Genomic DNA, 17,583 nt, shown 5'->3' with positions numbered 1-17,583 from the left:
GCGGCGGCCGTGCGGGAGGGGACGCGGGGCTACGGCACCGGGAGGGGAAGGGAACAACACGTTCCCGGGCACTGCCCCCCTCCGCTTTCCTGCCTCCCGGGGCTCCGGTTCGTTTCGATTTCGTTTCTCGGAAGGATCGCTCCTCAGCGCCGGGACCCGCCCGCCCCGGGGCAGCGCCGAGCCGCGGGTCTCAGCGGGCCGGGGGCAGCGCCGAGCACCGCTGCGGGGAGCGGTCGCCCGCCGCCACCGGGGATGCAGGTAAGAGCCGCCCGCCCGGTCCCGTCCCCCCCGCTCTCAATTAGCGGCTGGAAGTTAATGACCCGGGGGGTGTGTGTGTGTGTGTGTGACCCCTCCATCCGCCTCACGGAGCCGGGAGCGGACTGGGGGGCTCCGTCCCCCCCATTTGGGACTGAGCCGAAAGCTGCTCCTGCACGTCTGGGGGGGTCCCTTTTTACCCCCCTTTTCTCGCTTTCCCACTCGAACCCTCCAAGGACAATATTTCCCCGTGAAGCAAGGAAGCGCCGTCTCGGAACGGTGGGAAAGCAGCTAAGAAGGGAAAAAAAAAAAAGCAAGAACACAAAATTGGTACAAAGTAATACAAATTAAGAATGCGCCTCATGCCCTAGAAATCTGCAGAAGCAAGAAAAATATCAAACATTTGGTCTGCTTTTAATCTAAATCTCGTTGTAAGGGAGTCACGCCCAGGGGAGAAAACCAAAACACCTTTTGGAGGAGTTCTAGGCAAAATCCACTGCTAATTTCTTTCACTTTTATTTTTCCCGTAGCTTATCGCTTAGAGCGAGTCTGAAAGAGTTCGCCTTGCCCACCAAGCCCGCGCAGAGTTTGTACTGGAGTTTCTCTGCTTTCCCTCACACGCTATTACACGGCCCCTCGTTCTGCTGAAGCCACCAACCCCCAGAGAGCCAGCAGTCGTTACCCCACCCGCAGCAAAATTAGCACTCATCCGGCTGAAGAAAACCCCTCGCCCATCACCAAAATGCCCCCTTTCTCCCGCTAGAACTTACCCACATCGCAGGGAAGTGTTTTTCTGGGAGGGGGGACGGAGCGTTTTGCTCCCATCTCCCCTGCTCCCGGTTTTGGGGACACCAGCTTTGCATTTAAGATGTGCCCAACCACCACCTGCACACTTGTGATTTTTCTTCACCCCCTGATTTTCAGGGCTCTCGGCTCCTTGACACCCCCACCCCCCCCCCATCCTCAAACCACCCCTGAAAGTCTGCCTGAGGGTGTATCAAAGCGCCCGGAGGTGGCAAGCGCTTCGGAAAATACTATTTGTAGGCAAAATTGTTAATTTTCCAGAGAACGAAGCTGAGAAATTGCTGGCATTCGCCTTAATAGATTTTTAAGGGGAAACATTACCCGCTTGGCTGCCAGTAATGTTTCAAGATCGAGATGGGGCTGACAGCAGGATCTGGCGCGGGAGCTCTGGTCGAGAGCCCGGGACCAGAGCAGGGGTGATGCTGACCCCCCCCCCCCCCCGCCCCAAGGCCAGCCGAGGTGCTGGGGCTGCCTCTCCTCCCGGCACTGACCATCTCACCCGTTCGGTGGGGCTGGAGGGGGTCCTTAATGAGCAACTGAGAGGGAGGATAATTCTTGAAGAGCTGGGACTTACTGGCAGGAGAGCAAGACGAGTGGACATCTCTCTGGACCCGGGGATGGCCATTTCCACCAATGCCCAAATGATCCCTAGGGGAAAAGTTAGAGATATCCCTTCATACAGAGTTTTCTAAGACAAAATCTAATTTTGTCTGTATTTTCACAACTCTGAAGAACTGAAGTGCTGTCCTAAACCCCTGGATGTCCAACGAGCATCTGAGGACCCTGCAGGAAGCGAGAGCCAGCACGGGCACTGCGGGCTCTGCCAGTCTTGGCTCCATCTTCTGCTTCCCTGTGGCCATGGGGTGGTGGGGATGGATAACCCTCATCTAGAGCCTGGATGAGGGCAGGTACCTCCGCTAAAGAAAAGAACTGGATAAAGAGAGGAGGATCTGGCCACTAACACTGTCTTGGGCAACCAGAGGTTCATCCTGGAGCTGGTAAAGGATCCAGAGCCAGTGTGGAAGAGCTGCAGACGCTGCTCCGAGAAACCAGTTAGAAACTATCTGAGCAGTGTCCACTGCGGTGGGGGCATCTCCAAAGCAAAGGCAGGTCTGGAGTTGGGAATTTTCCCCCACTGATGTGTTTGACCTCTTTTCCCCAGGGTAAAGTGGCAGTCAGCTCTTCCAGCCCCGTTGTCGCAGCTTCGTTACCGGCCCCGTCCCAGGCCAGGCACACTCCCATCAGCGAGGGGGAGATCTTCACGCTTCCCGGCAGGCTGAGTGAGTAGATGTTGAGCAAGTCAACGCTGCTTAAAAAAAAAAAAAGGAGCTCCCACAGAGTGGGACGTGGTGGGTACAGCTGTGGTGTCCCACCCAGGGACCGTTCCCTGCTGTCGAGGGGCACAAGACGGACCAGTCGTCGGGGTCCATTTTCTCTCTCTGGGGTTTTGACCTGTGAGTACTTAATATAGAGGGAAACTTTGGTGATGGAGAAGACCAGTATCCCCCCCTGCCCCTCCGCAGTTTTGAAGATGGAGACAGTTGTTTCAGAGGCTGCCCCTGGTTTCAGGAATCCAGCCCTCGCTGTGGAGCAAGGACGACGTGATCCACTGGCTAAGATGGGCTGAGAAAGAGTATTCCCTTCGGCAAACGGACGAAAGCAAGTTTGAAATGAACGGCAAAGCCCTGTGCATCCTCACCAAGGATGACTTCAGATACCGAGCTCCCAGCTCAGGTTAGACCGAGTGCAAGGGTGTTTGAGGACCATCCAAGTACGGCACAAGCTGTGCCCTGCTCAGTGGGGCTGGATGGGTCCCAGCAGACCAGGCTTCAGCCCTACCTGGCCAGTTGGGTGCTGGAAACAGGGACAACCCTCTTCCTTCCTTTAGTCCACCTGGACTGCACATGCTTTGGGATGGGGAGTAACCTCTTGCTGTGTAGCCCAGAAATGTAAGCAACAACATCAACTGAGAGTCTCCACTATAACACAGAATCATCTCAGCAGACTTTCCTTCCCTGCAGGTGATGTTTTGTATGAAATACTTCAGTACATTAAGACTCAAAGAAGAGCTCTCGTGTGCAGCCCTCTGCTGAGCTCACCCTTCAGGGAGGCCAGGAGCACAGAGGAAGGTATGATGGAGAATGGCAGCTCTCCATCAAGCTGTCCTGCCCTCAGCTACGCTGGGCCGCACACATCCAGGGCTTGAAGCTCAGCCAGCTGAACCCATCCCACAGTACCTCAGCAAGGCAAGCAGGATGGTCCTGAAGATGGCTGCCAGGTCCAACAAAGTCCAGGGCATCAAGAAAGCTTGTAGTGATGAAGCAGGTCTGGTCAGAATCAGGTCTAGGGATCACCAGGTGTGTCCACGGTGACCAAGCAGGGCCATGGGCTACACTAGGAAGTCTATTTGTGAGTTGAGATCTGGATGGGGGGGTTAATAGCCAGGCAGAGGCATGACCATGGCTGGAGAGCAGTCCTCCTGCAGCACTGGTGGGAAAGGGCTGAGAGGCCAGAGCTGAGTTTAAATAGAGCTTCTGGGCCAATGGATGGGGTGGGAAGAGGTCCCAGGTGAGGCCTTGGCGGGCTTAGGTCTGGCTTTGCAGTGTGGTGGCTCTGGGACTGCTTTCCTGGGCTCTTCTGCTGGCTCAGGTGTAGGGTGATGAACATCTTAAGCTTCCACAATGGTTTACAAGGGAGTGCCTGTACTCTGCTGCCTTCTCCTGTTCCAGCGTTTCTGTATCTGACCCTCACCTTACTTGGCATCTCCTCTGACCCTTCTGCTGCTCCTGCCTTAGGAAGATCCTGGGCTCTCCTCAGCACCTGCCTCCTCTGGCTGGGCGGGTTCTGGGCTGACAGCCAACCTGGGCTGTCCCTCCCCATGTGTTTCAGGGCTTTGGGTCTCCTGGGACCTGCCATAGTGCACTATAGAGTTGTTTTTTTTCCTCTTCCCAGGCACAGACTGTAGAGCTGAGGCTGCCCCAGTTGCTGTTTCCTCCCGCCTGGGTTGTGCGGAACAGCCTGTGTCCTGCAGCTACCCGGAGCCGCTGAACCTCTCCCATCACAGCTGGGAGGGCAGCGGCAGGGCAGAGGCCATCTGCTCTTTTCCGATGACCCTGTCAGCCCCGGTGGATGGGAAAATTGCAGGTAAATCTGAATTTATAGCCGGGTTCCTTGGGGAAAGGAGATTGTGCTTTGTCCTGTCTGCCCATCCGTCTCCCTTCCATTTATTCCATGCATCAGTGGGTGCTTCCCTGCCTCAGTTTCCCTACCTGAAAAACTGTAGTTCCTGCTGGTGTTTTGAGATTTAGCGGTGGACGTGCTGTGCGTGAGCTCTGGGCTCTTCTTACATTTATTATCAGCGCTAACGCGTGCAGTCCTGTTGCTGATTGACCCTTACTGGAGCATAGGTGCCTTAGTGGGAGCTCTGTGACCATTTATTCTCCACTAACGCTCAGACTGCAGGTTGCTGTGGGATTACGTGTACCAGCTCCTCTCCGACAGCCGCTATGAGCCTTACATCAAATGGGAAGACAAGGAAGCCAAGGTCTTCCGGGTCGTTAACCCAAACGGACTTGCCCAGCTCTGGGGGAACCACAAGGTAATTGCAGTTGAGAACAAATTCGTCATTCCTGGGCTTCTGCATGTCGCCTTCATGATGTGTTCCCCAGAGCTGGTGGCACAGGGACTGGAAAGGGTGAGACGGAGTGGGCACAGAGCTACTGAGAGGTGCCAACCTCCGGGTGATTAAAGAGGAAGGCTTTCTCATCCTCTGGAAAGCCAACCATGACAGCTGTGGACCCAGAAGCATGTCTGGGTTAGAGACCCACACCACAGCCTGCAACGCCCAAGACCCACCTTGAATGTCCCACACATGGTCCTCCTGCAGACAGCCCCAAGCCAGGTGTTGGCACTTGCTTTTACTCAGATTCCCCCCCAGTTCTTTTCTTCTTCCAGAACCGGATGAACATGACATACGAAAAGATGTCGCGAGCGCTCAGACATTACTACAAACTCAACATCATCAAAAAGGAGCCAGGGCAGAAGCTGCTGTTCAGGTGAGATGAAGCAGATTAGAGAAACGAGCTGCCTGGGACAGTGGGGATGGGGCACAGGAAGGTGGTGGCTTTGGTGGCCTCCAGATGTTGGCAGCTGCTTCATCTTGCTGGTTCCTCGATGGTCCAGACTGAGCTGGTCCAGCTGCAGCATCTTTGCTGTATGTTGGGGTAAAGCTTGGGGACGTGGTCTGTCTTCTGGGTTTGTGGTGCTGCAAAAAGAGATCAGGGGCTGGTCCCAGCCTGGCCCAGTGACCCAGGTGTCCCGCAGCGGCTGTGTGTGTCTCGGAGCTGGAACCAGCCTTTGTGTTGAGGTATAAAAGCCTGAGCTGGTTTTAGTTTTGCAACACCTCGGTGGTTGCATTTTGGCTTGTTTCTTTTTATCCTTCCCTGCAAACACAGCACCCCGCTGAGTTTGTGTCCAGCTGCTCTCCTGTGACAGCCAGGAGCTGGGACACCAGGGCTCCAGGTCCCACCACGGCTCTGGGTCCCACCAGGGCTGTGGGCCAGCAGCCTGCCCCAGGGCCAGCATCCAGCCGCTCTCCTGTCCCCAAGCCCAGCTGAGCTGGAAACTTCCCTCCTGTTCCCCAGTGACACCAGGTCTGAAGTCCATCTCCAGACAGAAGAAGGGGTGGAAATAAGTTGTGAGCCTCCTGTTTTCGGCGCTGGCTGCTTCCCTGGGGCTAGTTTGGATTTAAAGCCCCTTCTCTGGGCCGATGAGTGCCGAGCTTTGTCTCCCCGGGCTTGGGGCACCCTGGGTGCAAAGCCAGAGCTGGGATCCCCAGCAGAGCCCAGGGATGGCAGATACCCTCTGCCAAGCTCCAGAGCTCAGCTGATGAGGGCAAGGGCTGCAGCATTTACAGCCTGGTTTGGGGCTGGGCTTGGACATGCCCTTAAAAATACGTATTGCAGATTTTTGAAGACACCTGGGGAGATCATCCATGAGAAATCCAGCAAACTGGAGCAGCTGGAGAACGAGGACCATGAGGATTTGAAAGAAGACCCATTGGAGGTTTCACCATAGGAAGTCTTTGAAAGCGGCAGTTTCAGCGCATCGCAGACAGATTTCTGCTCTGCTGGGAAGTGCTGGTGTCTCTTCCGTCTCCTGGACAGAAGGCCCCAGAGCTGGTCCTGGATTTCAAAACCTGCCCTGAGCCAAAGCTGTGACATCTCTGGGGCTTCATTAGCAAAACACACCCAGAAACCGTCCCCCAGCCCCGAAAGCGCAGGCGAAACCTGTGGGCCGGGCTTCTGCTCGCTTCTCTTTGGTGCTCGGGGAGGGAGCGTGACATTTTTGCTCTGTAAATTTTGATGCTTGTCTTCAAGGTTTGAACTTGCTGGTAAAGACTGCTCCGTTCTTGCAGCGAGATGTGCGGAGCGGAGAGCAGCGGAGCACGTGCTCCTGGTCAAACATCTCCCGAAGCGCTGTAGGAGCAAGCGGTGGCCCTAAGCGTGAACGCGCTGCTCTGAATCTGAGCCATTTCCCCGATTTGAGACCGGATTTACGCTGCAGATGTGCCCTACGCTGTAATCTCACTGTCTCCTTTGGGGTTGCAACTGTGATTAAGGGTGGGAGTGTGCTGAAATATCCGCCTGGATCAGGCCTGGTTGGAGCTCCGGGCTGCACGGATGCCCTAAGCTGGGTCTCGTTTTAACTCCTTTCCCTCCATGTAGTGCTTTTTGTAATTAGCAGACTAAATAATGTGAAAAGAAACAAAGCCAGTAATGAATATGAGCAAGCTCCTCGTCAGACACGTGGGTATTTGCTTGGAGCCCGAAGCAGGAATTCCTGCAACCCCAGGCACTGTAAGTGACCTGGAAGGAAAAATGTACGTTGTGTTGTTGGTGTTTTTTTTTTTTTTAAATTCAAAAATATCCACTAATATTTTCAGATTGCTTTTTATTGAGGAAATAAAATTCTGTGACTCTGTACAGTTGAAAATCCCACTTCTTGCTGGTTGAAGGTCTGAAACTGGGAAATCCGAGCCTTCCTCATTTAAAACCAGTTCCTGTGAGCGCACAGAGCTTGTCCCCAAGCTCGGCAGCCCCTAAACCAGAGTGCGACAGTCGGAGCTGCTCACAGATGGGTGAACATAGCGCAAAGACACGGTGGTTTTTTGCTCCGTGGACAAGCACAGAGAGAGCTCGTGAGGCAACGTCGTGTTTCGTGGCTGATAGGACAAGGTGAGTTCATTCCAACCACTGTAGAACTTCTCCTGCTGCCTTGTATTTTTGCTCTGGACCCTTTCCCAAGCCCAAAGTGCCGTCTCAGAGCTGCATCGGCTTTTGGGGCAGCGATGCTGTGAATGGGTCTGGGAAATGTCCGTCTTGTGAAAAACTTTAGCAAGGGGCGGTGACTGAGGTTTCCACCAAAACCGGTTGTTGCCAACCTGAAACTACAGTCCCTTTGGCTGTAACTGGTGTTGCTCCTCCAAAACCACTTTACACCCATTAGCTGGAGCCTGAAGATGGTGGTGGACCGTACGCAGCAAAGGACGGTGGTGAGACACGTGGTGGCTGGTTGGCAAAACGTCAACAGTACAACATCTCCGGAAACACTGGCTGAGAAGTTTCGCTTCCAGAAAAAATCACCAGCTCGTTGGCAAAACACAAGTGCTTGTTGAGTCAAGTGATGGAGGAGAAGGAAACAAGAAGCTGTAGTGGGGTAAAAGAGCATAGTGTCACTGCCTTTGGGACATCCTAGCTAGGAAGGGAGGTCAACATCTCTGTTAGGAGAGGGGCTGGAGGTTACCCAGCACCCAGCCAAGCTGCAGCCTGGGGATGCACCATACCAGGAAGGTGCAGTGAAGCACCCAGACCTCATCCTTCCTTCCACAAAGGGCTATTTTTGTCCCAGAGAAGACTAAAGCCAGATCTTCCCTGAGGTGAAATCCAGCAGAGAGTCAGTGTAAGTCCTGCCCAGCCCCGAGGGACAGCCTTGGTGGGAAAGCAGACCTCCTTCCTCGGCAACTGTCCCATCCTGGCCCTGTGTCACTCTTGGGATACACACCCATGGGTGCATTTTTCCTGACCTTCTCCTAACAAGACATCCCCTCCACTTTCTTGCTGTGGAAGCAGCCCTGATGACTCCTGAGCACCTCATCACTTCTCCAGCCTGCACGGTTTGTTTTGTTGGAGCAGGTGACAGTTGGTGACCACGGTGCTTGTGCCGTGCTCGCAGGGAGCATGCGAGATGCCCTTCACCTGTTTTTCCAGCGATGACTAAGGATCCCGCTGGACTTGGACGGGGATTTTCTCTCCTGGTTGGGAAGCTGCCAAAAGCACTCAACCCTCCTTGTGCCGTGCCACCGTGGCTCCGGAGAGGTCTTGGAGGGTGAAAATCAAAGGGCACCTTTGCAAGGATGAGCTGCAATGACAAACTCTTTCCATGCTCCCAGGAAGTCCTCCTCTCCTTCCTGGGTCATTGTGTCTCTCTTCCCTGTGGTAAACTGAGGCAGGAGGGCTGGAAACCTGCTGCTTTCCTGGAACGGGGACCCAGCCCTTTCGGTAAACAGCCAAGGAACTGCCGCTTGTGCCGGGGTGTTTGGCGTGGGTGTGTGGGGAGGGAGAGCACCCGGCAGTTGGTGACTTTTGCCATGGCTGAAGTCCAGGGGCGGTGCCACGCAGGTGGGTGCCTCATGCGGGCTTTCCCGAGGGTTTGCAGGTGCTTCGTTCCCTGGAGGTCATCACCCACGCTTCGGCAGCCCTGGGTCCGGCGCTGGTTGGGGCATGGTGGTGCACAGCAGCGAGTGCCGGTGCACGGCCGCTGCTGTCTCGCACTGCTCATCTGCCGAGCGAAGCAGCTAAAAATCAGCTAAAAGTCTTGTCCCTGGAGGAAGAGAGGGTTTGCTTTGCGGGCTCGTCACGGGCAGAGTGATTAACTTCACTTGTAAGAGAGAAATAGTGAAATATTTATTAACATAAAACAGTGATTTAACAAAGTTCACAGAATCACACAGAAACACAGAATGGTTTGGGTTGGAAGGGACCTTAAAGATCATCTAGTCCCAACCCCCCTGCCCTGGGCAGGGACACCTCCCACCAGCCCAGGTTGCTCCAAGCCTCATCCAGCCTGGCCTTGAACCCCTCCAGGGATGGGGCAGCCACAGCTTCTCTGGGCAACCTGGGCCAGGGGCTCACCACCCTTATCATAGAGAATTTTTTCCTGATATCCAATCTAAATCTACCCTCTCTCAACTTGAGGCCATTACCCCGTGTCCTATCATAACACTCCCTGCTCCAGAGTCCCTCCCCAGCTTTCCTGGAGCCCCTTTAGGGACTGGAAGGGGCTGGAAGGTCTCCCCGGAGCCTTCTCTTCTCCAGGCTGAACCCCCCAGCTCTCTCAGCCTGTCCTCACGGCAGAGGGGCTCCAGCCCTCTGATTATCTTTGTGGACCTCTTCTGGACCCGCTCCAACAGGTCCACGTCCTTCTTGTGGTGAGGACTCCAGAGCCGGATGCAGTACTCCAGGTGGGGTCTCACCAGAGCAGAGTAGAGGGGCAGAAGTTAGTAGTGAATGCAACAGTGTTTTACGAGATTCGATGACAGGGTATACTCAATTATTTACTGCATAGAGGCCAGGGTCTCTCAACCTCGAGGAGTAGAACCTTAAGCAAGTGTCCCCACTCAAGGGGAGATCCTAGCGTGTAGCCCGCTACCGTGCAGGAGAGCTCCAGGGGCTCTTGGGCTGTCTGCTATTTAGAGAATAAGATAATTGACCTATAGTCGTATTCACAAAGGAACACTCTATCTAGGTCCCCACTCCAGACAGTGTTTTGACTGTGTTGCCAGCCATCCCCCATAGTTCAAGTGCAACTCATAACAACTCCTGCTGATGGTCATGGCTTGAGCAGGAGCCGGCAGGGGGCGAAAGGGGGAAAAGGGGGGAGCACACTGCCACCGGGCTGGTGCCCACCACCCTCTTGGATCAGAGGCACCATGCAAGTGGGCTGAGACGTTTCCATCAAGGCCACGTGTTGGCTGTGCCATCTGTCCAAACCATGGCCAGTGCGCAGAGCAGTGGCTGCCCTCAACACCCCCATCGTGGTTCAGATCTGAAACTGCAGATATTTTTGTGCCCAAGTGGCTGGTGTTGGCTTGAAGGGACCTTTGTGGTCCACTTAAAACACAACTGCCTCCAAAGCTCACTTGGATTGACTGTGGCTTTGGCTAGCCAAATCTTGAAGGCCTCCAAGGATGGTGATCCCCCACCATCTGGACACTCATTTGATGCTGTCCCGGCCTCCTGCAGAGGAGGCTTTTCCTGATGTCCAACCTCGACCTCCCAAGCTGTGGGCTGCCTGTCTTGTTCCCAAGAAATTTGGGTGTGTTGACTCCTGTCTTCCTCTGAGCCTGTTGAAACCCCCCGCACCTCACAACTCCGTGGGAGGAATACCTCTCCCTTGTTTTTTTCCACTTTCTGGAGCAAGTTCCCATAACTAGGCCAGTTACCGCTGCTGTGTCCCTGTGCTTTTAGTTCTGCTTTTCCCTCCAACGTCACTGGCCTGAAGATACCAACCTCGACATTGGGTGCTCCCTCCGCATGACTGGGTTTCCAGCCAGCGTCCTCATTCTCTATTGGTATTGATAAGAAAAGCAGACAAATTGGGATCTAGACCTCTTTCCCCAACTCTGGCAATGGGCTTTTGGTTTGTCTTGGGTCTCTTACAAATGTGTTTTTCATATATCTCTCTCCCATGAGGTTTGATCATGTCCTAAATCCCAGAAGGGACCTGAACTTGGATAAAGGTTTGGATCCAGAATCACAACTCAGGTCAAGATTTGGGTCAACCTGGGTGTCCCATCATCACCCTGTGTCCAGAAATGCTCCTACACAGAGGAAAAGCCTGCAAGAGGCCATAAATCAATGCTGATTCCCAGTATAATCACGAGAAGTCCTCCTTGAGCAGGGATGGCGTTTGGACTCAGCCTTGGATGATCTCTAGTAGCAAGATCTCCGGACTGGAGATGGCCAAACTGTACCCCATGGCCAGAGTGGATGTGGGTTTTTTGTTATATGGATGTTGCAGAGAAAACAAACAAACAAACAAACAAAATTGATTGTGAAACTCCTCACCCACTGGAATCGACCTGCTTATGAAAGGACGTGGTCACATGCTAGTCAGCAGCACGGAGCTCCTGATGGATGGTTTAATTATTTATCAGAAGGAGATGGGGAAGCTGAAAAACAAAGCCAGGTAATTCCTAATCAATATCAGGCTCTGATTCATCGGTGTAGGCTCAGGACAAACGGAGGGAAATGGACTGGATCTCTCCCAATTATAGGAAATTATAGCGCAGAAAGTTTGTAGAAACAGAAGGAAAATAATCCTGGACCGTTTTAATTGCAAGCTGAACCATTATCAGGAAAAGACCATTTTCAGCCGGGAGGGACCTGGGCAGAACATCATCCCAGCTGAAAACTGGAGAAAATGCAGCACTGCTCAGATGGAAATCTTGCCAAAGGGTTTTCCAAAGCCCGTGTGCCGGCAGCCGCCGCCTGGCAAATGCATCTGCATCCAGCACCGTCCCTGCAAGGTGCAGTGCGAAATATTGCCATCAGATGGCAAAATAGCAATGAGGATGGCAGGCAGCAGCCTGCGGGAGGGTGCAACAGGCACGGGGGTGCAAGGGGATGGCTGTGGGGCCAACTGGATCCCTGGCGTAAGAAGAAAGGCTGAAGATTTGTTTGGCAGGCTGCGGATGTTGGGATGTTGGGTGATGGGGGGGGTTCAGCCCTGGGAGATGCTCAGCCCCTGAGGCAAGGCTGAGTGGGAGCCATGGGGGGACAAAGGATTTGGGTCATGAAGCTGGTCCTGTTTCATGTTTTAGGGTGGGTGCGTGGGCTGTCTGAAGGACCCCGGCGTGGGTTTCCAAGGCGTTGCAGCCCAGCCGTGCTCGGGGTTAAGCAACAGCCTGATAGCGCCGTGCCCAGCGGGTCTGTGGTCCCACAGCAGCCCCCAATATCCACTTTCCTGGAAGCTCCTGGAATGTGAGCGTGGTGATCTGCTTGCTGCATTGAAACCCATTTATCTGACAAAGTTATGACTTCTCCTTACAAAAACAACCCAGAAAAGCCCATACATGGCATCACACCCATTAAAAAAACCCTCAAAACAACCAACCAAAACCACATGCCAAAGACCTGGCTTAGATAGCTGGTTTCAAAGGCCAGTGCTTACACTAGGTGACAGGTGATTTTTATGCTGTTTTGCTGCTATTTGTCATAAGGAAATTGCTTTCTCCTCCAGTGAAACTCACGCCCGCTGGTTTTCCGCCACGAGGAAGGTGATAGTGGGGATCCCAGGCGGAAGCACTGGCCGCTCTCTTACCTGAATGGCTGCTAAAAATAGGACTTAACTCAGCCCGTCGCCACCCCTTGGGTATAAAAAAGGCACGTCACGGGAGAGCCTGACAACCCTTAGCACCTGTGGCCGAGGACCTTGTCTTGACATATATCCAGAAGGGCAGAAATACTGATGGAAAGGTAAATACCAAAAGAGCACCGAAAGAAGGATGCGGCCAATGTCCTGGAGTCAATGGAAGTAGGATGGGGGTTGTTGCTTTGCTGTGATTTATCAACCGAATGATTTATTATCAGGTGGTCGGGTGGCCTTGGTGTTGGCTTGGATGAAGGAAACTTGCCTTCTGGACCAAAAAAAGGCCAAGTTGGGGTGGGCGGGTTGCTTGTGCGTTGGGATGATGCTCACCTAGACTGAGCGGCGGCTGATGCCCGGCTCCAGGGTGGTGTGTACAGCCGAGCGTGCCGGGTTTCGGTGTTGGCTTCCCGTGTGCTGTTCAGTGGTGGAGGAAGTTTGGTTTGGGTCTGGTTTTCTGAAGGGTGAAATTGGTTTCAGAAGTAGAGTCAGCACGAGGCACAGGCACAGAGCTCTGATTTTTCAATAGTAGCATCTCCTGTTCAATTTTGCTTGAAAACACAGAGGAAAAGGGCAATGGGAAAAGCAGGGACCGAGTGCTCCACGCTCCAGTCGCAGCCCTACGCTGGTGACGGCTCGTGGAGGGGCTGCAGCATTGCACGGTGTTCAGCCAATATTGGCAATGACTGAGGGTATTTGCAAGAGCCCACGTTGCCCTTGGCTTCTCCGAGGGCTGGAAGCCCCCGGCCTTGCCATGGAATGTTTTTTTGTTTTTTTTTTAGCAGCCAATACTTCAAGGGGAGATACTAAAAACCTGGGTTGTGCGATTCATTGCGGGGGTGGTGCTCCTGGCATGTAGTTTTTCATCGTAGTATGGGAATACGTTGCAATGGGAAGATGCAGGATCACGGTATCTGGATGACACCCTTGCAGGATCTAACCCTCTGGCTGATAACCAGGTTCGCCCCCCTCAGACGTGCCCAGCTCATCTCCCCCTCCCGCAGTTTCGCTTCCTTTATCAGCAGTGTCTATAGCCCATCATAAAACCCTGTGTGTGCAGCCTGTGTAAGGAGCACTCAGATAACACCCATAAAAGGGGTAGATCATTTACTGGGAACATAAACAGTCTCGGACACCCAAAGCACCCTTGGGCTCCAGCGTTAGCCAAAATGGGGGGGATTTCCATCGTGCCCAACCTGACCATGCAGCACCCTGGGGAAAGCAAAAATCAGGCTGAAAATGTTGTTTTCCTCCACAGCAACGTGCGGGCTCTGGCTGCGGAGATGCCTCCGTGGGATGCGGGAAGGCAGCCGTCGGGCAAGATCCTCTCGCTGGACAGGCAAGGGGCCAAGAAAGTGCTGGAGATCTACGTCAGGCGCTCGCTGAGCTGCTGCTCAGCTGAGCTGGCCAAGAAGAGGTCTCAGGAGGGATCCAGAAGGCGAGGGAGGAAGGCGGATGGCCTGCAAAGGTCGAAAAGTGACTTCTGCAAGTACTCGTGTGCCAAACTCAGCCCCAGGAAGGACCAGGAGGAGGCACCCAAAGTGCCGGACCTGGATGAAGCTCTGGATGATGAGAGCAAAGCTCCCGAGGAGGTCCCTAAAGAGGAGTCAGAGCCCAAGAGGAAAAGCACAAAAAATTCTTCCCAGGGCAAAACCCAACGCACCTGGTTCAAAAGTTTCATAAATTTTCTCTTCAAGAAGAGCCCTGAGGACCAGAAAGAAAACACAGGGCAAAAAGCAAAGAACAAAGATGCCAAAGCTCCTCACAGCTCCAAACCAGAAGGGGCTAAAAGATCCGGAGGTGAATTGAGCACGTCCCCGCCGCTGGGCAGAGCCCTAAAGAAGAGACCCAGCCTCAAGAAGGTTTTCTCCTTCAAGAAGCATGCGGAGGAGGAGCGGGGAGAGGCAGCAGCTGGGGCGAGGGCCAAGCGACCCAGCTGCCTTCCCCTGCGGCACGTCCAGGCGCCGGCCACGCCAGGTGGGACTCCCACCCCCCCCAACCCGACCCTAACCCAACCCTCCGGCCAACGGGACCTCCGTTGGGCTTCCTTTGGGAAAGCAGTAGTGTTTAGTGCTGGTTTCTAGCCCTAAGCATCACCCTCCCGGTGCTGTCTGGGGTTGGTATAGGTTTTGGAGATTCTGATCTCAACCTGCTGCCCCAGGAAAGGGTCAATGTGTCCATGCTTTGAGCGCACGTCTTTGCTCTGACTTGTGAGCGCAGCAAGTTACCCCAAGCACCATCCATCTAGGCACAGGTTTTGCCCCCTCTGGCAAATGAGGGACATAGTGGTTTAGTTTAAACCTGAATTCAAGACCTGAGATTAAATCTTAAACCACTCAAGGGTTTAAGCCGATTCCGATTTGCTGTGGGGAAGGATGCAGGCAGCCGGCCGTGGTGGCACAGTGGCAGAGTCTGTGGGACACCGTTGTCCCCACCCCAGCATTTCCCCTGCTGAAAAGCCGGTGAGGGGATTTCTGCAAAGCTTTGGCAGATTCAGGGCAAGTCACAGCCGCTCGGTTACGGTTCAGACAGCGCAGCCCCATCGTTCACCAGCAGAATGCACTAATCCAGGCTGGGCACGAGCATCACGTGGATGCAGTCACCTCTGCGGCTGCTTTTCCCTTTCAATCAATGGCCAACAAAAAAATAACCCTCGCTTTGAATACGTGTTTTTCTTCCTGCAGATGTGGAGCAGCCCGATGGTTACTACACACGAGTCTCGGAAGAGATCGGGCTGATCGTGCAGGGCAGTGAGAGCCAGGGGAGCAGAGCACGTGGATGTGAGGAGCCACCACAGCCATCTGGTGCCAATGGGGCCGGTGAGTGTTGCCCTTGCGAGTGCTTCATCGCTGGCAGGTATAGCAAACACACGGGCATGAGACTTGTCCCCACGCAGAGCCTGCGTGGGACCCAAACCCTGCTTCCATCCTGACCCAAGGGCTTTTGAAGACTTTGGGGGAGATTTTCAGCATCAGGGCTTGATCTGGGAGAGCAAAATTCAAAGGCAGGAGGGTGTTTTTGCTGGCTGAGGATAACAAGGCACTTGGCAATAGGCTGAAATGGGGTTTGGAGCGATGGAAGTGGATGCAAGTTGCCTGGGGAATTTTTTAGGGGGGGTTAAACAGGCAGTGCTGTCCCCTTAGAGCATCTGGGGCTTGAAGAAAGGGCTGGAGGTAACGCGGGATCTCTCTCTGCAGATGAAGACATCAGGAGAATTGTTGCCCTGCTCCAGAGTGTAGGAGATGAGCTGGACAGGCAGGTAAGAGGAGAGCTGCGGTTGGGTTGAGGGAATTTAGGCCAAGCTCTGTACTGCTGTACAATAGAGCAACGGCATCGATTTCCCTGGGGCAGGGAAACGCCGAGTAAAATCAAGGAAATGGTATCTTTTAATTCCCCGCCTGGGTGTGATGTTGTCTGTCTGTCTGCCCTCCCTGCAATCCTAGCGGGGAGTGAAGGCATCGACACGAGGATGACACACCGAGTTATTCGCTTGTAACGTGTCTATTCACCTATTTCCGAACCAGGTGAGGGAAGACGCACGGCTACGGATGTTCTTCAGAGACATGTCCTACAGCTCCTTCAAGAACCTGGCTGATGCCTACGTCCACAAGGAAATGACAGCCAGCAGACCCGACGTTAATCCCCAAGAGATCCAGTTTGCCTTCACGGTGCACCTCACCGCCAAGGTGGCGGGCATCTGCAACCAGGCAGTGAACAGGATCATGGGCTTCGGCACCCGCTACCTGGAAGACTCGTTTGCACCCTTGTCCTACAGCAAAATTCTCCAGGTAGGGAGGAGAACAGAGTCTGCGGCTGAGCTTCCAGCAGCAAGTTAGGGCAAGTGGTGTATTTTTAGGGTGATGGACAGACCTGGGCGGGTAGCAGGCATACTGGCTTATACTGGGGGGGTGATGGGGTGCTGGATCTTGCCCTGTGTTGTTTGGGCAGCTTCTGCACACACAAGGAGAAGGACTCGCTCTGCCTGCAGAGGTGCAGCCGGGAGACGCCCTGCAGTGCACAGCACTGCTGAAACATGCTGTAACCACAGAATTCCTCGGGGAGAATTTCTTCCTAAACCCATTTAGAGGACCATCAGCACCAGCTCGGTTTGGGAAGGGACCTCACGGATGTTTCCTTCTATCTCAGCAGGACAGAGAAAAGTTCGGCACAGACAACTGCGAGAGCCCAGACTGACGTCGGCTGCTCCGAAGGGCCTGGGAAGCCACGGATGCAGATTTACTGACGCGCGGACAGTCCCCGCTGCTGACCTGGATGTGGGGTGATTTTCTGAGCTGTGGATTTAAAATCATCTAAGGAAAACCACAGCGAGAGCCACAGCAGCGCGAAATGCTTAAAAACCACCTGGCTGGGGGTGAAGAGTAAATCAAACAAAGCCCGAATTTCACCCTGCATTTGCATTTTAGCTCTTACAAAGGGCACGTGTTGAACCTCATGGTTTGTTTGTGTTTGTGTATGTGTATTTATTTACTTGCTTTTCTATACGTATCTGTGAATGTAAAACATAATTTTTGTAGCTTCTGCTGTCAGCCAAGTGTCCGGTTCAGGGAAAAAACCCTAAAACTCAAATAAATTGGTTCCTAAATGACAGCCAGGCTTGTCTAATGGGTGATGTGTACAGTCGTTCTACATGGAATAACGTGTGCTGTGGGTGGCTCCTTTCAAGCCAGATGCAAAGTGGCACAAAGGGAGTCTCACAGCAGATACGCGGTACGGTCCCGCTACTTTTTACTATTTATAGCCATTCCCTTTCCAGCAGAAGGAGATTTATTAGCTAAAGAGGCTTGATCTGACACCAAGAACCGGGTAAAGCCTGTTCCCGAGTGGCGCAGGAGCTGCCCTCGCTGTCGCTCCCTCGAGGACCAAGGGGATTTACAGCTGCTGGGCTCTCACCTACGAGGCCTAAGAAGATGTGAAATGTCAAAGCGATTAAACCCTAATCGCTGGGAATGTTCCCAGCTAATCTGTGCCCAGACCCCTAAGTAGGACCATGGATTAAGGCAGCTTGGGGTCGGGGGGGGATTTGCCAGCGCTTGGCGTGGTGGCACCAGCAGGAGCATCTCCCTTGCCAGGGTCGGA

At 53.7% G+C, this 17,583-nt stretch overlaps 2 protein-coding genes across 4 annotated transcripts; both read left to right on the top strand.

Moving 5' to 3' along the window:
* The first annotated feature begins 114 nt into the window (after positions 1–114).
* On the top strand, positions 115–7,049 carry ETV7 (ETS variant transcription factor 7). Of its 3 annotated transcripts, XM_074564503.1 has the most exons (8): positions 115–258; positions 2,222–2,339; positions 2,629–2,793; positions 3,081–3,188; positions 4,012–4,203; positions 4,515–4,657; positions 5,014–5,114; positions 6,024–7,049. In XM_074564503.1, the coding sequence occupies exons 1-8, from the start codon at positions 253–255 to the stop codon at positions 6,133–6,135; spliced, it is 945 nt and encodes a 314-aa protein (XP_074420604.1). In that variant the 5' UTR covers positions 115–252; the 3' UTR covers positions 6,136–7,049. The 3 variants fall into 3 exon arrangements, with proteins under 3 accessions (XP_074420604.1, XP_074420605.1, XP_074420603.1); XM_074564504.1 differs by lacking the exon at positions 2,629–2,793 and having other exon boundaries at positions 129–258; XM_074564502.1 differs by lacking the exon at positions 115–258 and having other exon boundaries at positions 2,084–2,339.
* Positions 7,050–13,744: 6,695 nt separating this feature from the next.
* LOC141733801 (uncharacterized) lies at positions 13,745–16,680 on the top strand. The gene is made up of 5 exons (XM_074564704.1): positions 13,745–14,463; positions 15,171–15,305; positions 15,684–15,745; positions 16,011–16,274; positions 16,633–16,680. The coding sequence occupies exons 1-5, from the start codon at positions 13,770–13,772 to the stop codon at positions 16,678–16,680; spliced, it is 1,203 nt and encodes a 400-aa protein (XP_074420805.1). The 5' UTR covers positions 13,745–13,769.
* Positions 16,681–17,583: the final 903 nt, after the last annotated feature.

Source organism: Larus michahellis, chromosome 21 (assembly GCF_964199755.1).
Source record: "Larus michahellis chromosome 21, bLarMic1.1, whole genome shotgun sequence".
In the NCBI taxonomy this organism is placed as follows: Eukaryota; Metazoa; Chordata; class Aves; order Charadriiformes; family Laridae; genus Larus; species Larus michahellis.
The sequence above is the reverse complement of the archived record's forward strand: the minus strand, read 5'-3'. Positions and strand labels throughout refer to the sequence as shown.

What these genes read in the sequence shown, in the direction of transcription:
- ETV7 (XM_074564502.1), top strand. Translation starts at nt 2,198, where the DNA reads ATGTGTTTGACCTCTTTTCCCCAGGGTAAAGTGGCAGTCAGCTCTTCC. An exon ending in ATACCGAGCTCCCAGCTCAG is followed by an intron (nt 2,794 to 3,080) that starts GTTAGACCGAGT and finishes CCTTCCCTGCAG; the next exon opens with GTGATGTTTTGTATGAAATA. An exon ending in AGCTCTGGGGGAACCACAAG is followed by an intron (nt 4,658 to 5,013) that starts GTAATTGCAGTT and finishes TTCTTCTTCCAG; the next exon opens with AACCGGATGAACATGACATA.
- LOC141733801 (XM_074564704.1), top strand. Translation starts at nt 13,770, where the DNA reads ATGCCTCCGTGGGATGCGGGAAGGCAGCCGTCGGGCAAGATCCTCTCG. An exon ending in ATCTGGTGCCAATGGGGCCG is followed by an intron (nt 15,306 to 15,683) that starts GTGAGTGTTGCC and finishes CTCTCTCTGCAG; the next exon opens with ATGAAGACATCAGGAGAATT. An exon ending in GAGATGAGCTGGACAGGCAG is followed by an intron (nt 15,746 to 16,010) that starts GTAAGAGGAGAG and finishes TTTCCGAACCAG; the next exon opens with GTGAGGGAAGACGCACGGCT.